Here is a 21,471-nt window from a genome sequence, read left to right on the forward strand (position 1 = left end):
GCGCGCAGCACTGCAGTCTGCGCCTGCGCTTCTGAGCTGCCCTAACTGCCGTCGTTGTGTCGCTCGACTTGGGCCTTGAGTTGCGTTTTAGCCTTTGCTGCCAAATTTTTTCTGGTCGGACAACGTCATCTGTTCGAGCCTTCAGTATTTACATTCTTGAGGGGGGAAAAAAAGCGAATTCTACAGATGCAAAGCGGTCGTCAACCTTCCCGCTTTCGCGCAGGCGCTTTTTTTTGGGCCTGAGCAGCTGCCGTAGCGACTCGTAGTAGGTCAAGAGGTTGGCGTTAGCTGCTCCTACTTCTTGTCCTGCGGCGGCGGCTGTTGGTGCTGCTTTTCTTGCTTCCTGTCATTCCTTCGCACCCTCAAACAGCATGGTAGGAAGGTGTTGCCCTTGTTCTTGCTCTTACTGTCGGCAGTGGGCACCTACTGTGAATGAGACCGGGTTCCGAAAAGTCTCAAACGATGCTTGTGGGGAAAGGGTAGGGGTAGTCTTTCGAGGGGCCTGGCAGCTGCTGTCACATGATCTCTGCTGGGGGAGCGATCACTTACATGGGAAATCATTCTGAGACGTGGATACAGGCATATCGGTTATAGGGCTCTATGTTCTTTTGCCATAACGTTCTTTCTCATGATGGGGATGCCCATATTTTAAAAAAAACCTCTTATACAAACCCAGTTTATGCTCTATTTTTAATTTAGAATTCTGAACGTAGATGGGCCAATGAAAGAGGATCACATGGGTGTGTCAGTCATCAAATTTGCTAGCCGATATTTAAAACCTCCTTTTAGTTTTGGTAACTTTAGTAGTAAGAACATAGTTCCTGGACCCTTATGTTTATTGAATGCTTTGCTATATTGCCCTTCAATAGGATCTGTATGTTTCCGAGATTGTTTTCTTTGTATTCGTGTGGCATATCAAGCCAGATTTGCTTCCGATTTTCACTAAAAACACGTGGTAGGCCATTCAAAATAGTATATAGCATAGGTACATAATATCTGCTTGTCTTAAAATAGAACTTGTCAAGGATGTTGTAATAGGATGGAGACAAGGGAATTAAAATGTCCAGGTCGAGATGTAAAAAAATTCCTTTAATATTTTCCAAAGGCTGTTCCAAACACAAGCCTTGTGTAAAATACCTGTAAGGACACACAAGACTGCATGTCCAAGTTTCTCCATATCCAGCAGGAGCAGTAGCAAGTTCTAAAAAGCTGCGCATAGGGGGAGAAAAAGTGTTCAGCCTTTTAAAATTGGTGCTCCTGTCAGCATTCATCCCCCCACCACCACCTAATCCCCCTGCTCTATCACAGCAGCTGTTCAGTTTCCCCACACCCTTTGACATTTTGCCTCATTTTTTGGTAGCCTAAACCCTAGTGATGGTGTAAGATTATTGTTAGGGATCAAGGTACCAGTTTGAACGTAGTATTTGCAACAGCAGGAGTGAATGGAGATCACACCTGCTCCCACTAGACTACTAGGGGCCCTAGTAAGGTTTGCCAGGGGAGAGCCTTTTTGGGGTTGTGGGGGAGTGTAAGGCCTCGGCTGTGGATCACCACTTGTAAAAAGTGGCATTTACATATAGGGTTCCTCATAAAATAAGGCCTTATGTCTAGAAAACTGTATCAGGTAAAAATCAGTACAGTCCTGTAGCCTTATTCCTTGTGTCTCTAGTCTTGCAAAAATAACGGCCAAATTAAGACTTTCTCCTATAGATACAAATTGAGAGAAAGCCTTTGTTTATCATTTATTAATTTTACTGTACTGTCACGTTTTGCAAGGCAAATCAGAACGGCAAATACTACACTAAAATAACCATAAAATGAATTATTTAAGAACTCCATTAAAAGATAGGAAAGGACAGACAAATCTTTTATACTAAAGAAAATAATAAAAACAGAAACAATCAACTTTACAACAGTCATGCATAAACACAACACAATCCAAAAACTTCCGAAACATCTCAGGAACCTGTGCAGTCAACCCACTAAAGTTCAGTGGCAGATGTTAAAAGCTGTTTGGTAGTAGTGCTACACGGAAGAGAGAGTAATATATTTATAATCTGATTAGCTGTGGCAATGAATTCCATAACGCTGGGGAGAGAAAGTAAAAAGCTGACGTACGGGTGGAATCCCATCTAGCCCTAGATGGCGTGGGTAAGACCAGTCTATTGTCAGCTAATGAATGAAGGGTACGGACAGGTGTATATGGGAATGGGCAGAGCCGCAAGATAAGATGGGTTAGCAGTATGAAGAGCCTTATGTGTCAAAGTGAGAATTTAAAATTTTACTCTGAATTCAGTTGTTGAATGGGACCGTTAATGAGTTAGGCCCTGTTATTGGATTTATGAATGTGTGCCCTGTTCTTCACTAGTAACAGCAGTTTAAGTTAAATTGTAAACAGAAATGAGGCCTTATGTTTCCATTCAGGTATTTGTGTTTTCAGGACAAAAAGATGAGTCTTGTATTTGATATCGAAAGAGAGAATATTCCTGTTTTAAGATGGATTAAGACAATCTCAGGATGTGATACTTTTTAAGATAACAGCTCCAACCTGAGATTTTCAAAGATTACAAAACAAGCAGATTGATTTTGAGACTGAGCACATTTTGTGGATGTACTGGTTTTATACTGTATAAAATGATGCATATTTTTTTCAGACATCATGTTGAATAATGCACTTTTATATTCAGAGATGCCCAAGTGTCCCATTGTAAGATGAGACCCTAGACCAGTCCTGAATTTCTGGCAATGCCGTCCTGATGATGCATATGTTATCTGCAGCATTGATTCTAAATGGTACAGGCAGGGACTACATATACCATGAAACATTGTGATGTAATTACAAAAATATATAAAGTAGACTGGGCAAGTGTCTTCATGTATTTAATTGGGTTACTTGACAGCTCTTTCAGAAAGAAATGGTTTAGTTTAAAATAGTGAAGAGTCAAACTAGGTTTAGGATTTTTTTTTTTTTTTATGTGGGAAGCATTTTCAGATTGCTTTAGCAAAATATAATGTTCTCCTTAATTGACCAAAAATGATAGGTTCTAGTGCTGTCACTCCTTATCTAATTTGGCTTAAAAACCTTCTAAAAAGCAAGAGGTAAATTTTAGTTGAAATTTGATGTGTTGTTATTCACACATGAATATGTAACTATTTCTTGCCACTTTGCTTTAACACAAGTTGATTAAAAATATTGTTTTGGGGGGAAAAGTGAGAATAAGTAGATACTTTCTTGGAACGAGAAAGTATTCTGTTCTAAACCCTTTACTAAGAATTGCTACTTAATGAAAGGACTTCTGCCATTTAACACTTTTCTTTCATAACATTCAGAATTCATTCATTGTTTGCAAATTCAGTTGGCTAAAGATTATTTTCTTTTGCTTTCTTTAATTTAACATTCGTCATCTTTCACCCTGTTTTTATTCCTGCCTCCCTCACCCCTCCTTGTCTGCAATCAACCTCTTCATTCCAATGAGGCTGGGCACAGAGTAAGTTCCTCCTCTTAGCTTCTGCTAACACTGGTGAAGGTGAATGATTTTCAGCATTATTAGCTACCATGCATCTTATTTGCCTATTTGCATTGATATTTGAATACAATCGAGGTTTGTTTGTTTTTTTTTTCCTTTTTTACACATTTCCCCCCCGGATTCTATGTAGTGCGCCTAGAAATACGTGTCGAAATCAGGTGTATTTTATAACAATGCGTGTAACTTAATTGGCTTAAGCTAATTAGCATTGATAACAGCACTTAACAAGCAATGAGCACTAATTGGCTATAATTATAATTTATGCGCATAACTTGCTAAGTGTATTCTGTAATGCACTGCGCCTAACTTCTAATGTGCAAAGACAAAAAGGGGCATGTTATAGGTGGGAAAATGGGTGTTTCGTGGGCGTTCTGAAATTTACACACACAGAGCCCTGTTTACTAAGGTGCGCTAGCATTTTTAGCGCGTTTGCAAAATTTGCGCGTGTGCAAAATTAGCGCACGTTAACTGTAGGCGCCCATAGAAATATTGTGGGTGCCTACACAGCGCGCACTAATAGCATTAACGCGCCTCTAGCGCAGCTTAGTAAATGGGGCCTATAGTTTTAGAATATAACCCAGTGCACAAAAATGTACGCGCCGGGATTTGCATCACATTTTCATTGGTGTAAATGGAGGCGCATAGTTTTAGGCGCTGGAATATCAACTGTGTTCTAAACCTTGCCTAAGTAGGTGCCGCTTATAGAATATGCTTGGTTGGCAATGTTTTTCTACGTGGATTTATAGGCGCCATATATAGAATCTCCCCCTTTATATTTTCTGTTTTATAGTTTTGACAACTTGCCCAACCCTGCACTTGTCTACAAGTTCCAGGCAAGAGTAATTCATCTGTTCTTCCTGAATTCCATCCTTTCCCTATATCCCCCAATCTCTCTGTAAGATGACGCAATATAATGTAGGAAGGAAAACTGCTGTCTCTAGCGCCACATTTGAACAGACCTGCCAAGATGGGCATCCACCATGTTCAGGAAGCTAAGGCAGGAGTCACAGTTGTGCTTCCTGTATAGCACACTAGATTAGCTATTAGGGAGGCCACTGCTGTAGATTTGAGTGCAGTGCCCTAATCCAAAATGTAGCAAAGCAGAGTTCTATATTAATATTAAGGAAAAACTTACAAGCCATTATTTTACTGACCTGTTTGGCAGTAAAGGGGGTGAGGGTTACCTTATTTAGCCATACCTAGAGCAAAAAAAGCTTTGATTCATAAAATGACCAAAGGCTCATATGAGCATAAAACAATTGCAAAGGAAGTACATTTAAAAACCATCATGTAATCAAAACATGCATTCTGTACAAATATATTTATGCAGATCAAAAACACTTCTGAGCCCTGAAGTTTCTGTATTTCGTTTGCACTTGTAGATTTTAAACACCTAGCACAAATAACTGTGATAAGGTAAACGAAACCGAACATGATCTTAAATTCAAGAAATAGGTCACCAAGTTTAAGTAGGTTTTCATTCCTGTTAGCTGTTAACACAAATAACTGACAGAGCCCAAGACGTTTTCAGTATGCTGTGTTCTTATCCTAGCACTTTCTGGCTAAAATCAAATGTACGGTTTGAGCCATGTACTGAAAATATTCTCAATATCAGCCCAAAGACCAAGAAAGCACCATGTTCATTATTGGGGAGAAATGGGTAGGCTTAACTGCCTTACCACCTGACCACTTTTGAGATATGAATACATAACATGGCCAAAGTAGGATGAAATCTCCTGTTAAATTAAAAAAGTAAATACATCGTGCAATTAAGAAATATAAGAAAAAGATGACATCCACGTTAATTCATGCACATGCTGCTTTGCTGTCTTCAGGTTTCACAAAGATTGATTTAAATCATGAGGTGTAACTAAAAGCAGTTGATTACTCTAATGCCATGATCCTGTCTTGCTCTGAAAGCCTGCCATGCATTTTGGTTTTATAGAATCAAAATCTCACATTTCTACTTTCTTGCATGATTGTGTTTATTTTATTTTTCTCTTAACATTCACATTGAATTTAGAATCTGCAGCCTTGGTCAGTTTACGTAGTTAAAAAAAGAAGATGCAAGGTCTAGGAATTCTTAAGGAAATGATAATCTAGGTGTTAATTGGGTTTTCAACATTAGTAGCTTAAGATGAGGTATATTTGGGTACACTAGGTATTTTTCCTGTTCTTGGAGGGGTTGCTATCTTTGTGAAAGGGGCCCTGTACTAAGATACGCTACAAAATGAGCTTAGTGCATCCTAACATGGGACTTTCCCATGCATGAAGCCCATTTCTACTGCATCTATAAAACAGAGCATTTTTTTTTAATTTGAAGGTTGTTCACTAATGTCGGGCACAACAACTGCAAATAACACAGGAGCACTTACTGCCTTCTATTTAGAAGGTGTAAAGGCTCCTACGTTAACCCTGCATTATTCCGTTAGCTTACACTAATGTGAGCATGCTACCTGAATAGGTCTTCTACACCCATTCTCTGCCCCTGACATGCCCCCTCCAAAAAAAAAAAAAAAAAGGCAGCACACGAAAGGGAAAATTACTGCAAAACACTTTAATGTGTTTTGAGGTAATCCTTTATTCCTGTGTTAAACACATGTTAGCACATAACACAGTGACCGCTAAGTTTGTACTTGAGGAAATGGAGAGTTAAGGGCCCTGTTTACTAAGGCGCGTTAGTGTTTTTAACGCACCTACAATTAACGCACATACTAACCATGTAGGTGCCTATAGGGAAATTGTAGGTGCGTACATTTTATTTATTTATTGCATTTGTATCCCACGTTTTCCCACCCATTTGCAGGCTCAATGTGGCTTACAGAGTTTTGTTATGACATAGACATTTCAGGATATCAGATACAATTGGTAATGTACAAAGATTGGTAAGGGAAGAGAGAAGGAAGGTTAGCGCACGTTAAAAATGCTAACACGCCTATAACGTGGCTTAGTAAACAGGTCCCTAAGGGACTTGCCCAGAATCATGAAACAACTAGCCAGAGTAGTGCTTATCCATTTGGGGTTTCTTTGGGTGAAGGCGTCAATTAGAATTTTTTTTCCATTAGCCAGAATGTTGGCAATGTGCGTACAGTGCTCTATTTTGGCCAAATGCACTTTTAAATTGTGTATCTCTACTAGAAGAAAGGTTGCGGAAGACCAGTGCAGTCTTCTGCTTCAAGCTTTATATTGAAAAGCTTCCCATTAGAAAGCAGCTACTACTGGTGACCAGCCAAACCATTTTATATCTGGCTTTGTGCAAGGTTGCTCTGGGATTGCTTTAGGTTATTGTATAAACAGAAACAAGAGCTAAATTAATGAATCAAATACATGTTGATTGAGGATTTTTAAAACAAAATATAGAAGAATAGCCTTGGGGGTATTTTAAAAAGTCTGTAACGAGGCATGCCATGGGTGATTATGGGGCTCATTTTTAAAGCACTGGAACTTTGTAAGTCCAAGTGCTTTGAAAATATGCCTCTATGTAACTCAGTGTCAGAGATGAGCAAAACCAGTTGTGGTTTTACACCATTGCATGCTGGGATGTAGTCCTTTTCACACAAGCAACTGAGGGCATAGTTAATGTGGGCTATCATTAAGATAGATGGATTATTTTATAATTAACTTGTGCTATTTTAGCATAGGCCCCATTTTATTCAATGAGGTCTGGTTACTAATGACTGGTATTAACAGTGAAATAACGTGCCTTAGCGGTAGCCCGCATTGATAACTTCCCTCTCAGTTGGGAGAAAAGCAGATATCATCTTCATTCATGCACTGGGGTAAACCAAGACTCATTCAGCTTGTACTCCTACATATGGAGGCACCCTAGGCATAGCTGATACAACAGCAAGTGATCATGCTTGATACTCTCATTTACACTATTCTTTGCTAAATTTTTTTTTCTGTGTATCTGTGGCACCTGATAAGTTGGTGTTAGTATTAGGAGACCTCCATATCCCACATCGCTGCAACAGTCTGCCAGCAAAGTTCAAAAAACTGCTGGTTCCAGGAAAGATCCAGCATATTCTCTGCACAGGAAACCTCTGCACCAAGGAGAGCTATGACTATCTGAAGACCCTGGCTGGGGATGTCCACATTGTCAGAGGGGACTTTGATGAGGTGATGCCTTTTCTGCAAAAATGATGGTCATTTGTTATGGTTTTGTATTTTGTATGAAATGGCAAATATTTCCATAAGGATTAACAGAATTAGTAACATGTGAGGTCCCCCACCCCATGCAACTTAGTAGGTGCTTAACTTGCATTGCGCTGCATTTATACATTAGCAACTGCTGTGATTGTGTTCTCTCGAGGGTAATTTCTCCAAATGGTTTATCTTTGTGCATACAATGATAGTAATGAACCTCACTCCTAAGCCAGGGTATGTGGAGTATGATTTTAGTCTCTCCAACCTACTGCTAATGCTAACCACAATAAGTACAAAAGTATTGCCATACTGGGACAGACCAAAGGTCCATCAAGCCCAGTATCCTGTTTCCAACAGTGGCCAATCCAGGTCACAAGTACCTGGCAGGATCCCAAAACAGTACAATACATTTTAAGAAATGGATTTTCCCAAGTCCATTTTAATAATGGCTTATGGACTTTTCTTTTAGGAAGCAATCCAAATCTTTTTTAAACCTTGCTAAGCTAACTGCTTTTACCACATTCTCTGGCAACAAATTCCAGAGTTTAATTACACGTTGAGTGAAGAAATATTTTCTCTGATTTGTCTTAAGTTTACTACTTTTGTAGCTTCATTGCTGGGCTTGATGAACCTTAGGTCTGTCCCAGTATGGCAATACTTATGTAATTTTTAAGTCTTTTTATATGGAATAGGGAAAAGACCTAGTATTGCTTGACAGGTTCTTAAAATGAAAAAAAGTACAGGGGAGAATTCAAGGTTTATTGTGATACACTATTGTGCCTCTAAGTTGGGATGTATCAAGCTGAGAGGGGGGAGGAGTGGGGTGGGTTTGGTTATTGAATAATAGTATATTCAACTTGAAGGCTATTTTAATAAAAAGAAAATGCAGGAGTTGGAAACTAGACAATTGGCAATTCAAAAACTTGTATAAAGAACATTACCAAAAAAAAACCCTATGTTTTTGTTCACTGTATTAACTAGTAGTTCAGAATAGTATCAACCAGTAGCTCAGAACAGTTTACAAGGCAGTAGTTATCAAAAACCAATATATTACATACAATTAATGGTACTAGAATTTTGCTAACAAAATTCAGTCTAACAGTTTAAATCCAATGCTTTGCTCTCTATAAAATATATAAGTTGGTAAGACAAAGTGAAGATAAAAAAAAGTAACAATATTTATAAAGAATCATATTAGCTCAGACTAAAGGTCCATAAAGGCCACTATCTCCTCTCCAACAGTGGAATCCAAGTCACTAGGAAGAAAGTCCTTGTTGCTCATTCCCAGAGTTTTCTTCAGGTAGACTTTTCCTCCTAAAACTTGTCAAAACCCCTTGTAAACACAGTTGTTAAGATGCCATGACCACATCCTCTCTCAGAATATTCCATAGCCTAATTGTGCACTGAGTGAAAAAATATTTGAATAGGTAACTAACTAACTAACTAACTAACTATTCCCTACTACATGTTCACCTCACTCATAGTTTTATAAACCTTTGTTGACTCTTATCCAAGTTAAAGAGCTTTCACCTGTTTGGCCTTTCTTCCTAAAGGAACAATTGTGTCCTTTTTTTATCATTTTTCTTATCCTTCTCTAATTCACCTAAGTGTTTGAGATAGGGCAACAGGAACTGCATAATCTCATTGAATGTGAAGGTGCCTCCTAATTTATTTTCCATTCCTTTCTGAACAATTCCTAATGTTCTATTTGCTTTTTTGATGACCACCACACACTGAGCTAAGGATATGAATAAATTGTCCAGAAAGGCTCCAAGATCCTTTTCTTTGATGGTGACCCCTAATATAGATCTCAGCATTGTGAACATGTAACTTGGAAGAATTTTCCCTACGTGTATCACTTTGTGTTTTCCCATAGTAAATTTAATTTGCCAGTTAGATGACTGGTTCTTCAGTCTGCTTGAGTTTTAATGGCTTTAAATATTTTTGTGTCATCTGCAGGTATAATTGCTTCACTCGTTGCACTTTTCCATTAGTGTTGGTACAAATCCCTGAGGCACTCCACTGTTTAACCTCTTTTCACTGGACCATTTAGCCCTATTTATTGTTCCCTTACCTTTTAGTCAGCTACCAATCCACAGAAAGATGACACCTCCTATTCTGTTTAAATATTGCCCACTATTTTATTCTTAATTATACAGCGTTCACCTGATTCCTTAATCACTAACAAATAATATCACTGCATTTTTTAATTATTATAAAAAAATTTTTAACAGACCTCAGAGGTGTTGTTGGAATAGATTTCCACTTTGATGTTAACACACCAAAAATCAATCATGTGTGCCTCTCGTCATTGGTCTCCACTTTATGAATTATTTTTTTATAAATTAAATATATTATTAATCGATTTTCTAATGTGACTCTACCTAAATCTCATAATCCATAGCATAAAACTTCTCCATATATATGTATCCCCTTACTGAAGTTCACTTATTATAGTATGAAAATATCTTTATACTTAGCTTTTTTTTAAAAAAGCTTCCATCCAATAGCGTTGCTGTCACTCCAAATCCGATTCATTGGACTTTGCTATCGCTCCAAAGTTGAAATTAATTCACTCCAAAGAATCATCTTTCAGCTAACGAATTATCTCTCGCTCCAAAGGCTTACATCAGGGCTTAAATCGACACGTGTTTCGCCATCCAGCTGTTTCAAGACTATATGCCCTCTCTCATATCCGAGTAGAATCTCTGTAGTGTGCCTCTAGGGGAATAAATATAGCTTAATTCAATGTATTTTATATGTCCAAACCATTCAACGTCGGGTCTGGTCTCTTACTCTCTCGTATCCGAGTAGAATCTCCGTAGTTGCAGGCCACCAAAATGGCCGCGGCTTTTTATTTTCATTCAAACAAAATCAGATGACTCAACCAACCAATCACAGCTACTTCCCGTAATGGTATCGTTATAACAATGTATTCCATTCAATTTCCCTATTCAATCCATAGGGTTCAACTGATTTTAATTTATATATCCAATTTTGTTCCTTAAAGTTTAAAATGGACTCTATGTTGCCCCCTAATTCATTAGGGATAACAATGTCAATAATTCTCCATCTCAAATCATTATAGGTATGTTGTTTTTCCATCCAATGTTGGACAATAGGAGCTTCAATTGTTTGTGTGTTAATTTTTGACTTATGTTCATTTAATCTAATTCTGATGGGTCGGCTGCTTCTTCCAACATATAGCATATCACACGGGCATTGAATTATGTAAACTACATAAGACTACTGAGACCTCCTATTCTGTGACATTTTAATTCCTTAAGGAGCTTCTCATGAGGAACTTTATCAAATGCCTTCTACAGATCCAAATACACTATGAGGCTCATTTTCAAAACACTTAGACTTACAAGTTCCATACTAACCTGTGGAACTTTGTAAGTCTAAGTGCTTTGAAAATATGCTTGCATGTAACTTTGCAAGATTGTGATTTGAAAACGAGCAACTATATTCACATCTGCATGTTTGTTCACACTTTAAAAGAATTCTCTCATATGACTGAGGCAGTATGCCCCCCCCCCCCCCCCCCCCCATGCTGGCTGTTCTGTTAAGAGGAAGGCATATAGGCACGTATGCTGCACCTCTTTTATGTAAACAAAATATATCGGTATTTATGCTCTATCATCTGTACATAGCACTGTACAGCAATGTATCTTTTACACCCTATAATTTTTTTTTAAATTCTACAGAATCAATTGACATTTATTCTGAAGATCAATAAAGACATCAGCATTTGTAGGACCTCTTAGCTGATTACACAGCAAACTAACCCCCCCCCCCCCCCCCCAGTTTACTATGCCGCATTTAATGCAGACACAGCCCATTCACTTTGAATGGGCTGTATTGGCATTGCCGCACAGCTTAGTAAACGGGGGGGGGGGGGGGGTGAGGGGGTAAGTATTATAGCACAGCAATAGAAAACTCACAAGGATACAGTTCCAGAAATTGCAGTAAAATGTCTGGAATGAATTCATGAAAAATTGAATGTTGTCATGCTTTACAAGATAAGATGAATACTTTTCTGCTGCTGTAAATCTTGAACAATATCTGAATCTTTCTTCTAGAATCTCAATTATCCAGAACAGAAAGTTGTCACCGTTGGCCAGTTTAGAATTGGTTTAATCCATGGGCATCAGGTTATTCCTTGGGGTGATATGGCCAGCCTGGCTTTGCTACAGAGGCAGCTGGATGTGGACATTCTTATATCAGGACATACGCATAAATTCGAGGCATTTGAGCATGAAAACAAATTTTACATCAACCCAGGATCAGCTACCGGTGCCTACAATGCTTTGGAAAGGTAAATTGGCAATATTTCAGTGTCATGTCATCTTAGGGCTCATATGTGCTACCTGTATTACTTCTGGGCTAAATATTTTGGGCTGTGCTTGATGTCCTGGGTGCTATTTTGTTATGCGATCCATTATGCTTACTCCAAGGCAAAAGGACAATCCAGATTTGGTGCACAGATTACTCTTATTGCCTGTAACAGACTACAAGCTGCTACGGTCACACACTTAAGTATTACCCTTACCTATATTCTCAACCTGTGCAATCAGTTAAACTTTGCCCTTGGGACAACACAGATCTCCTTGATAGCAATCCTATATCTATTTTTAAGACAATCACCATTGGCTGTCCCTTCACTAGTAGGAGTGAAAGGATATGCTTTTGATGTTTGAAACTTCAGTCGGGGAGGAAGTAGGGGAGTTCTTAAAGGCAGAAGGTAAAGACTGTGAATATATTACAGCAAAATTAAAATGTTCCCTTGTTATCCCAGCTTGGAATAAGGAGAACAAATGTCTGAAAAACTAATCATTTACTGGTTGTGGAATTGGGGAAAAATCTTGAATCTTCTCCCCCCACCCTCATGCCCCCTTCCCCTCTGTGCCTTAGGACTGGGCAATCCTGATAGCTTTTAGAGTGAAATAATGAACTCTGAATGCATACACTGTCTGAATAGTATCTGCAATGCAGCACAGTGAATCTGTGAAATGTCCCAGTATACTATTACCTTGGCTCCTCCCACCCTTCTCTACATACATAGCTTGACCTGGAGGACTTAGGTAGCTACCAGCTGTATTTTCAGAGAATGCTGTATGAGTGCAAGAAGTAGAATCTTTATATTGCGTTATTATATATTTTATTATTGCTGATAGATGCTCCAAGATGTTAAAATACCTCAAAGGGATAATAAATGCACAAGAAACAAACCTTTTTTTTATTCAGAAGAAAGAAGGCTCTAGAACAGGGCTTCTCAAATCTGTCCTGAAGTCCCCTCACCTAGTCTGGTTTTCAGGATATCCACAATGAATATGCATGAGACAGATTTGCACCCACTGTCTCCATTGCAAGCAAATTTATCTAATGCGTCATCACAGAGATCCTGGAAACCTAACTGACTGGGAGGCCCCAGTGACAGATTTGGGAGACACTGTTGTAGAACAAGAGGTCGGGAGCAACCGCAGAAAATATTTCTTTACTGGAAGGGATAGTGGATGCATGGAATGGCCTTGGCAGTGGAGCCAAAAACAGTACAAGAATTCAAAACACCTGGGATTAATAAATCGGATTTATAATCAAAGATGTGAAGGGAAAACCAGAGATCAATTTGAGCCTACAGTGCATACCAAGTAATAATTTGGGTAGGTTAAATGGGTCTTAAGGACCTCATCTGCCCTTTGATTTTAGATTTCTATGTCAAAATATTTATAAAACAATTGTTTTCTTAGCATCTGCGCCACTGTTCTGACCCAATGGGGGTTATCGCTTCCTACCAGCAGGTGGAGGTAGAGATCAGCAGCATAAACAGAGGTGCTCCCTGGAACAATATTTTTCTCTACCTTCAGCAGGTGGTAAGTTGTGTTGATGGTTCTACTGTCCCTGGCCTAGCTCCCTGCGCTGCTGGCTGCGGCCGCACAGCGTGGTTGAGCCTAATGGCCGCTCCCAGGTCACGTTCTCAGGACCGTACCTATTTGAGCGTGGAACTTGGCTCCAAAGCCCCCAGTCACACTACTTAATACCACTGTGTGAGGCTTTGGTTTGGTCCTGTGGGGCTTTGCCCAAGGGATGTGGGTCCCTCCCCCCCCCCCCCTTACCTGTTCACCCGGTTTGGGTGTATTCCCCATAGGCGCCTCCTGCAGCTCCCAGGCTTTACAAAAGTGCTCACTTCAGCAGCACATACAGTGGTGGAAATAAGTATTTGATCCCTTGCTGATTTTGTAAGTTTGCCCACTGACAAAGACATGAGCAGCCCATAATTGAAGGGTAGGTTATTGGTAACAGTGAGAGATAGCACATCACAAATTAAATCCGGAAAATCACATTGTGGAAAGTATATGAATTTATTTGCATTCTGCAGAGGGAAATAAGTATTTGATCCCCCACCAACCAGTAAGAGATCTGGCCCCTACAGACCAGGTAGATGCTCCAAATCAACTCGTTACCTGCATGACAGACAGCTGTCGGCAATGGTCACCTGTATGAAAGACACCTGTCCACAGACTCAGTGAATCAGTCAGACTCTAACCTCTACAAAATGGCCAAGAGCAAGGAGCTGTCTAAGGATGTCAGGGACAAGATCATACACCTGCACAAGGCTGGAACGGGCTACAAAACCATCAGTAAGACGCTGGGCGAGAAGGAGACAACTGTTGGTGCCATAGTAAGAAAATGGAAGAAGTACAAAATGACTGTCAATCGACAAAGATCTGGGGCTCCACGCAAAATCTCACCTCGTGGGGTATCCTTGATCATGAGGAAGGTTAGAAATCAGCCTACAACTACAAGGGGGGAACTTGTCAATGATCTCAAGGCAGCTGGGACCACTGTCACCACGAAAACCATTGGTAACACATTACGACATAACGGATTGCAATCCTGCAGTGCCCGCAAGGTCCCCCTGCTCCGGAAGGCACATGTGACGGCCCGTCTGAAGTTTGCCAGTGAACACCTGGATGATGCCGAGAGTGATTGGGAGAAGGTGCTGTGGTCAGATGAGACAAAAATTGAGCTCTTTGGCATGAACTCAACTCGCCGTGTTTGGAGGAAGAGAAATGCTGCCTATGACCCAAAGAACACCGTCCCCACTGTCAAGCATGGAGGTGGAAATGTTATGTTTTGGGGGTGTTTCTCTGCTAAGGGCACAGGACTACTTCACCGCATCAATGGGAGAATGGATGGGGCCATGTACCGTACAATTCTGAGTGACAACCTCCTTCCCTCCGCCAGGGCCTTAAAAATGGGTCGTGGCTGGGTCTTCCAGCACGACAATGACCCAAAACATACAGCCAAGGCAACAAAGGAGTGGCTCAGGAAGAAGCACATTAGGATCATGGAGTGGCCTAGCCAGTCACCAGACCTTAATCCCATTGAAAACTTATGGAGGGAGCTGAAGCTGCGAGTTGCCAAGCGACAGCCCAGAACTCTTAATGATTTAGAGATGATCTGCAAAGAGGAGTGGACCAAAATTCCTCCTGACATGTGTGCAAACCTCATCATCAACTACAGAAGACGTCTGACCGCTGTGCTTGCCAACAAGGGTTTTGCCACCAAGTATTAGGTCTTGTTTGCCAGAGGGATTAAATACTTATTTCCCTCTGCAGAATGCAAATAAATTCATATACTTTCCACAATGTGATTTTCCGGATTTAATTTGTGATGTGCTATCTCTCACTGTTACCAATAACCTACCCTTCAATTATGGGCTGCTCATGTCTTTGTCAGTGGGCAAACTTACAAAATCAGCAAGGGATCAAATACTTATTTCCACCACTGTATACCAAAACAAAATTTAATTTAATTGACCTGGCTAGCTTCATGCCCTTTGTCAGGGCTAATACTATTGTAAAGTACTAAGTAAGGAATTTCCGTCTTGGTACACCCAGAGGCAGCAAAGATGCTGGAGCCCCAGGCCAAGGTAGACCGGGGCAGTTAGGCAGGCCAGCACACATCTGCAATGGGGTAGGGCATGTTGCTGAGCAGGTGTCATGGATTATTTTTATAGTGTGTAAATGTGGCTCATTCAGGCTGTCTGACTTTCAGTGAGCATTTTTATATGTTCTGTTCCTTTCCCCACTTCAGCTAAAATGGATATCTGGGCTTCTATGTGTTGGGGCGGCATTTTCAGTTTTAGGCTTTGCCCTTTGGTTGGGCTAAGGCACCCTGCACGTTTTCCAAGATAATGGAGGTGGTGGCTGTGCACCTCCTGGCATCGGGGTACTCTGCTTCATCCTCACCTGGATAACTGGCTGATTTGGGCACATTCGACTTCAGAGGTCAGATTGGCTACCTCGCATGTTGTTTCCTTCCTGTAATTCCTGGGCTGGGTAGTGAAGCGGCCCAAGAGCCATCTGGCCCTGTCTCAGTCCCTGGAGTATCTCAAGGTCCTCTTCGACACGACCAGAGAGATGGTTTTTCATCCAGAGGAGCGGGCAGAGATTCTTCGGGTGCAGGTGTGTGATCTCCCAGAGCCCACGGTTTGAGATTACTTGCAGCTCTTGGGCTGAATGGATGCAAATCTAGAGGTGGTGCCATGGGAGAGGGCTTGCATGGATCTGCTAAAGTAAGCCCTGTTGTCTTGGTGGACTCTGCCTTCTCAGGACTTCCATCATTCTCTCCCGGTCACGGCCAGGATGAGGATCAGTCTGGCCTAATGAGACAGTCTGGTGGATCCTCTCAGCTGGTCACCATAGATGCGAGAGTTGGGGAGCTCGCTATCTTGAGCATGGGGCTCTGGGTCCAACAACCACCTGGAGTTCCAGGCAGTCCATCTGGCTCTTCAGGAGTTTCAGCCACTCTTGGGAAAATGGTCAGAGTGCTGTCGGACAACACCATGGCGGTGGCATATATCAACAAGCTGGGCGGAACCGGAGTCTGGCAGTGGCCCTGGAGGTGGGGAGACTCTGTTGGTGGACAGAGATGCATCTGCAGGCTCTCTCAGCAGTCCATATTGTAGACAAAGACAATGTGCTGTTGGACTTTCTCAGTCACTCTTTCCTGGATCTGGGAAAATGTGATCTAGGGCTTCAGGCCTTCTAGCTTCTTGCCCACTGGGGGACTCCTCAGTTTCAAGATGGCATCCAGAACCGATGCGAAGATGGAGCACTTTTCAGTCACTGGAGGGTCCCGACCTCTCTCAGGATAGATTCCCTGGTACAGTCTTGGTCGGTAGTGGACCCTCCCAAGTCTTCATGGCCTCTCATTGGTCGCTTGTTGCACGGTATTGCACACCATCCTCATTTACTTGCTGGTGGCTTCAGATTTGCCTTGCAGACCTTGGTATGCAGATCTCCAGCGTCTGCTGTTGGAGGATGTGGACCACTTTTGGCTTATGGTACGGCGATTGAGAGGTGATGATTAGAAAAGAGCAGGTTTTCCTTTGCAGTGTTTTCTACCCTGCTTCACTCCAGGAAGTCCACTATGTCCCTGACTATGTCAAGGCTGGGCATGTGTTTGAATGCTGATGCGGGATATGGTCCCTATATCCCTGGAGGGCTCAGGTTCCTGATGTTTTGGGGGGGTTTTGCAGCAGGTCTGGAACAGGGGCTGGCCTTGAGCTTCCTGAGGGTCCAGTTGGCTGCATTGTCCAGCTTTCAGGAAAAGGGGAAGGACATCTCTCTGGCTTTGCTTAGAGAGGTAGCTCTGTTTCTGAAGAGGGGGGTGCATTTCCAACCCCCCCCCCCCCCCCCCCCCCCCTCGCCTTTTTCCTTCCTTTCCTTTTTGGGACCTCAATCCTGTCCTCTGGATGCTGTCAGAGATTCTGTTTTAGCCGGTGTGCTTGGCTTCCAGCAAGGATCTAACCCTCAAGACAGTGTTTTACTACTACTACTACTTATCATTTCTTTAGCGCTACCGGACGTACGCAGCGCTTCACACTTGAACATGGAGGGACAGTCCCTGCTCGATAGAGCTTACAATCTAATTATGACAGACAGACAGGACAAGTAACATCACCGCATTCATTTCAAACTCCTCTTACTGACTTACAAATGCATTCACTCTGCAGCTCCTCAGTACCTCTCCACTCTCATCTCTCCCTACACTCCTCCCCGGGAATTCCGCTCACTGGGCAAATCTCTCTTATCTGCACCCTTCTTCTCCACCGCTAACTCCAGACTCCGTTCCTTCTATCTTGCTGCACCGTATGCCTGGAAGAAACTTCCTGAGCCGGTACACCAAGCCTCATCTCTGGCCATCTTCAAATCTAGGCTAAAAACCCACCTCTTCGATGCTGCTTTTAACTCCTAAACCTAAACCTTCAACTGTCCCCTATCCCTGATATGTCCTGTCTGTCCTAACCCTTATCCCTTACTTGTCCTGTTTGTCATAATTAGATTGTAAGCTCTATTGAGCAGGGACTGTCTCTCCATGTTCAAGTGTGAAGCGCTGCGTACGTCCGGTAGCGCTATAGAAATGATAAGTAGTAGTAGTAGTAAGGGTTAGGACAGACAGGACATATCAGGGATAGGGGATAGTTGAAGGGTTAGGTTTAGGAGTTAAAAGCAGCATCGAAGAGGTGGGTTTTTAGCTTAGATTTGAAGATGGACAGAGATGAGGCTTGGCGTACTGGCTCAGGAGGTTTATTCCAGGCATACGGTGCAGCAAGATAGCCACCAAAAATCCTTCTATCACCTCTGCTAGGTGGATTTTCTGAATTGCAGGCCCTGTCATGTCGGGATCCTTTTCTCTCCTGCTCGGAGTATTCCATGTCCTTGCGCACAGTACCATCTCTTCTTCTGAAGGTGATGTCTATTCTATGTGAATCAGGAGGTTTATTTGTGCTCCTTGGTGGCATAGGGATCGTCGCCAGAGGGTCAGAGGTTCACGTGCTGGATATCCAGAGGACGCAGGAGATGAACAAGTTTTGTTTCTGTGACCTCCCCCTTTGTACTTTTTCCATGGCCCTTGGAAGAGCCAGGTGGCCTCGAAGGCCCTCCATTGCAAGGTGGATTAAGGTAGCTATTGAATCCACTTACATTGGCAAGAATCATCCAGTGCCTCAGGGGCTCAAAGCCCACTCTGCAGACTGCTTCCTGGGTGGAGGCCAGATCCTGCAGGGTTGTCGCTTCATTTGTTTGCTACACACTACAGATTGGGTGTGCTGGCTAGAACCTGTTTGGACTTTGGCAGAGCTGTCATTCAGGGGGCCCTGTTTTCCCCCACCCAGTATATCTGCTTCAGTACATCCCATTGGTTCAGAACAGTGGAGCTGATGCTAAGAAAGGAGAAATTATGTCTTACCTGATAATTTCTTTTCTTTAGTCAGTGACACTGTCCTGAAGTCCCTCCCTTGGAAGACCTCAGCCTGGGATTCTGGGTGTGCTCTGTACTTTAAAAAAAAAAAAAAAGAGGAATTCATTTTGTGATTGTCAGCCATATGGGTTCCCATGATATGGCTATATCCTGATATATGCAGGTTAGTGAGTGCCACTCTGTTGTTTTGTTCTCTTGATTATCATTGCAGCTGCACTTGTTGATGGGGCATGGGTGTATTACAAGGGAACCTTCTGCTACTTGGGCAGATGCCTAGTGGATTGTTCCAGGGAACACCTCTGCTTATGCTGGTGGTGTCACTGGCAAAAAAATAATTTTTTTTTCTCTACCTCCTCCTGCTCGTAGGAATGGATAACGCCCATTGGTTCAGAACAGCGTCACTGACTAAAGAAAATAAAATATATCTGGTAAGATAGAATTTCTCCTTATGCTATCCTTTGTTTTAAATGTGTTTTTGTTTTGTTTTAATTTTAAAGCAATATCATCCCTTCGTTTGTGCTGATGGACATCCAAGCTGCCACAGTCGTCACATATGTGTATCAGCTAATTGGAGATGATGTGAAGGTGGAAAGAATTGAATATAAGAAGTCCTAAAGCAAACCCTTCTCACTAATGTTCTTCACCTTTCCTTCCTTTTGTTTTTCTCCAGTCAAATCAAATCTCTAAATATTTTAAGGTCCATAAAGAATTTATTGTAACGTGTCTGATATTTTGCTTCCTATACTCACCTGGCTGTCTTATTTGCTAACAAATACTGCTTTTACATCTACTGTAAGCAGCAACTCAATGTTTTACAAAATACATTTCTAAGAAAAGATGCGTGCCACATAATAAACGGATCTGTGTATAAAATACTGTCTTGTAAATATCGTAAATATTAATGTTCACCCTAATGTTATCAAAATAGGAAGTTAAGTTAGAAATGTACGAATAGACTCAGATTTTGCCTTATGAAATTTCACTGTACTGTAATAAATCCTTTTCTCATGTATATACAGTTAATGCATTCTTTTTATGGGCTTTTAAAGGGTTTCTAGTTAAAAATAGTTACATAGTAAAGATAAAGACCAACATGGCGCACCTAGTCTGCCCAGAAAGATTGATCTGTGCAAGTAACCTCCCTTCCATGCCTTTTTTTTTTAAGTGTGAAAGTCGGAACTGAGATGGACATTCTTTCAAAAATGCCCCTTCCTATTTATCATTGCTGATTTCCAGGGAAGAGAACATAAGAATAGCCATACTGGGTCAGATCAATCCAGCCCAGTATCCTGTTTCCAACAGTGGCCAATCCAGGTCATAAGTACCAAATGCCTCCCAAGGCCTATCCGGTTAATTTTTTATGGACTTTTCATTCGGAAACTTGTCCAGACTTCTACTGAACCCTGCTATGTTAGTCACCATGACCACATTCCCAGGTAGCATATTCCAAAGCTTAATTATGTGCTGCATGAAAATATACTTTCTGATTTGTGTTCTGTCTGCTGCTTGTTGGTTTTCTGGCGTGTCTTCTTGTTTTAGTGTTGTTTGAAAGAAACCATTACCTGAAACCATTCCACTCCACTTATGATTTTATAAATGTCTCCATTGTCTTTTCTCCTTGCTGAAGAGCCTTAAGTTCTTAAGCATTTCGTTATGGGGATCCAGTTTATCGTCTTTATCATTTTCGTTGTCCATCTCAGAATTTTTATTCAATTATATCCTTTTTGAGATGGGGGTGACCAGACACAATACACAAGCTGGAGACACACCAGGGACCTATACAGAAAGATAAATTATATTTTCGGTTTTGTTCTCTATTTCTTTTCAATAAGCCCTAATACTCTATTTGCCTTTTTGGCAGCTGTGGCACACTGGACTGAAAATTTCAACATATGGAGTGATTCTGAGATCTTTTTCTTGGGTTAATTCCCCAAATCCAAATCAAGCATTATGTACCTGTGGTTGGGATTATTGTTCCCTTTATGCATCACTTTGCAGTTGTCCACATTAAATGTTATCTGCCACTTAAATGCCCAGTCTCTTAATCTCGTCACCATCCTCTGCTGTTTCAGAATATGACCGAGTCCAACTGGATTGTGCTACTGAAAATGTCCAGTTTAGCACCTGAGCCAAAACAGGCTATTATGGGGGCAGAGTCGGCACTTAACTAGTTATGATAACTGCATAAATAGAACCACATAAAACACGTTCTATCTTTTGTGCAGTTCTCCATAGCCGGTTAAGTGTCAAAATACTGCACTTAACTGGCTATGTTTTTGCTGGCTCTATACCTGGAAATTCAATGCCAGAGCCTGTATATGGCTTGGTATTGAATTTCTGGGGTTAACACTGATGGCAATCAGTAAAACACTTATCACTGCCGGCTGAATAGTTTATTCTTCTTATTAGACCGCCTCTACTGCAAAACGGGCGAAAGCGGTCTAAATACTAACATAAAAATTGGAAAAGAACGCCATCGAGGGGCAAGATGGCAGCCGAATGAGAAGTGCGGGAAGTCGCTCCA

General features: G+C 41.4%; 1 protein-coding gene across 2 annotated transcripts; it reads left to right on the forward strand.

Annotated features, from left to right (window-relative positions):
• Positions 1 to 40: 40 nt before the first annotated feature.
• VPS29 (VPS29 retromer complex component) lies at positions 41 to 19,959 on the forward strand. 2 transcript variants are annotated; one of them, XM_030218012.1, is made up of 5 exons: positions 41 to 374; positions 3,477 to 3,488; positions 7,455 to 7,646; positions 11,759 to 11,994; positions 19,445 to 19,959. In XM_030218012.1, exons 1-5 carry the CDS (start codon positions 372 to 374, stop codon positions 19,560 to 19,562), a joined length of 561 nt encoding a protein of 186 aa, XP_030073872.1. In that variant the 5' UTR covers positions 41 to 371; the 3' UTR covers positions 19,563 to 19,959. The 2 variants fall into 2 exon arrangements, with proteins under 2 accessions (XP_030073872.1, XP_030073874.1); XM_030218014.1 differs by lacking the exon at positions 3,477 to 3,488 and having other exon boundaries at positions 43 to 374.
• Positions 19,960 to 21,471: the final 1,512 nt, after the last annotated feature.

Source organism: Microcaecilia unicolor, chromosome 11 (assembly GCF_901765095.1).
Source record: "Microcaecilia unicolor chromosome 11, aMicUni1.1, whole genome shotgun sequence".
Taxonomy (NCBI): domain Eukaryota; kingdom Metazoa; phylum Chordata; class Amphibia; order Gymnophiona; family Siphonopidae; genus Microcaecilia; species Microcaecilia unicolor.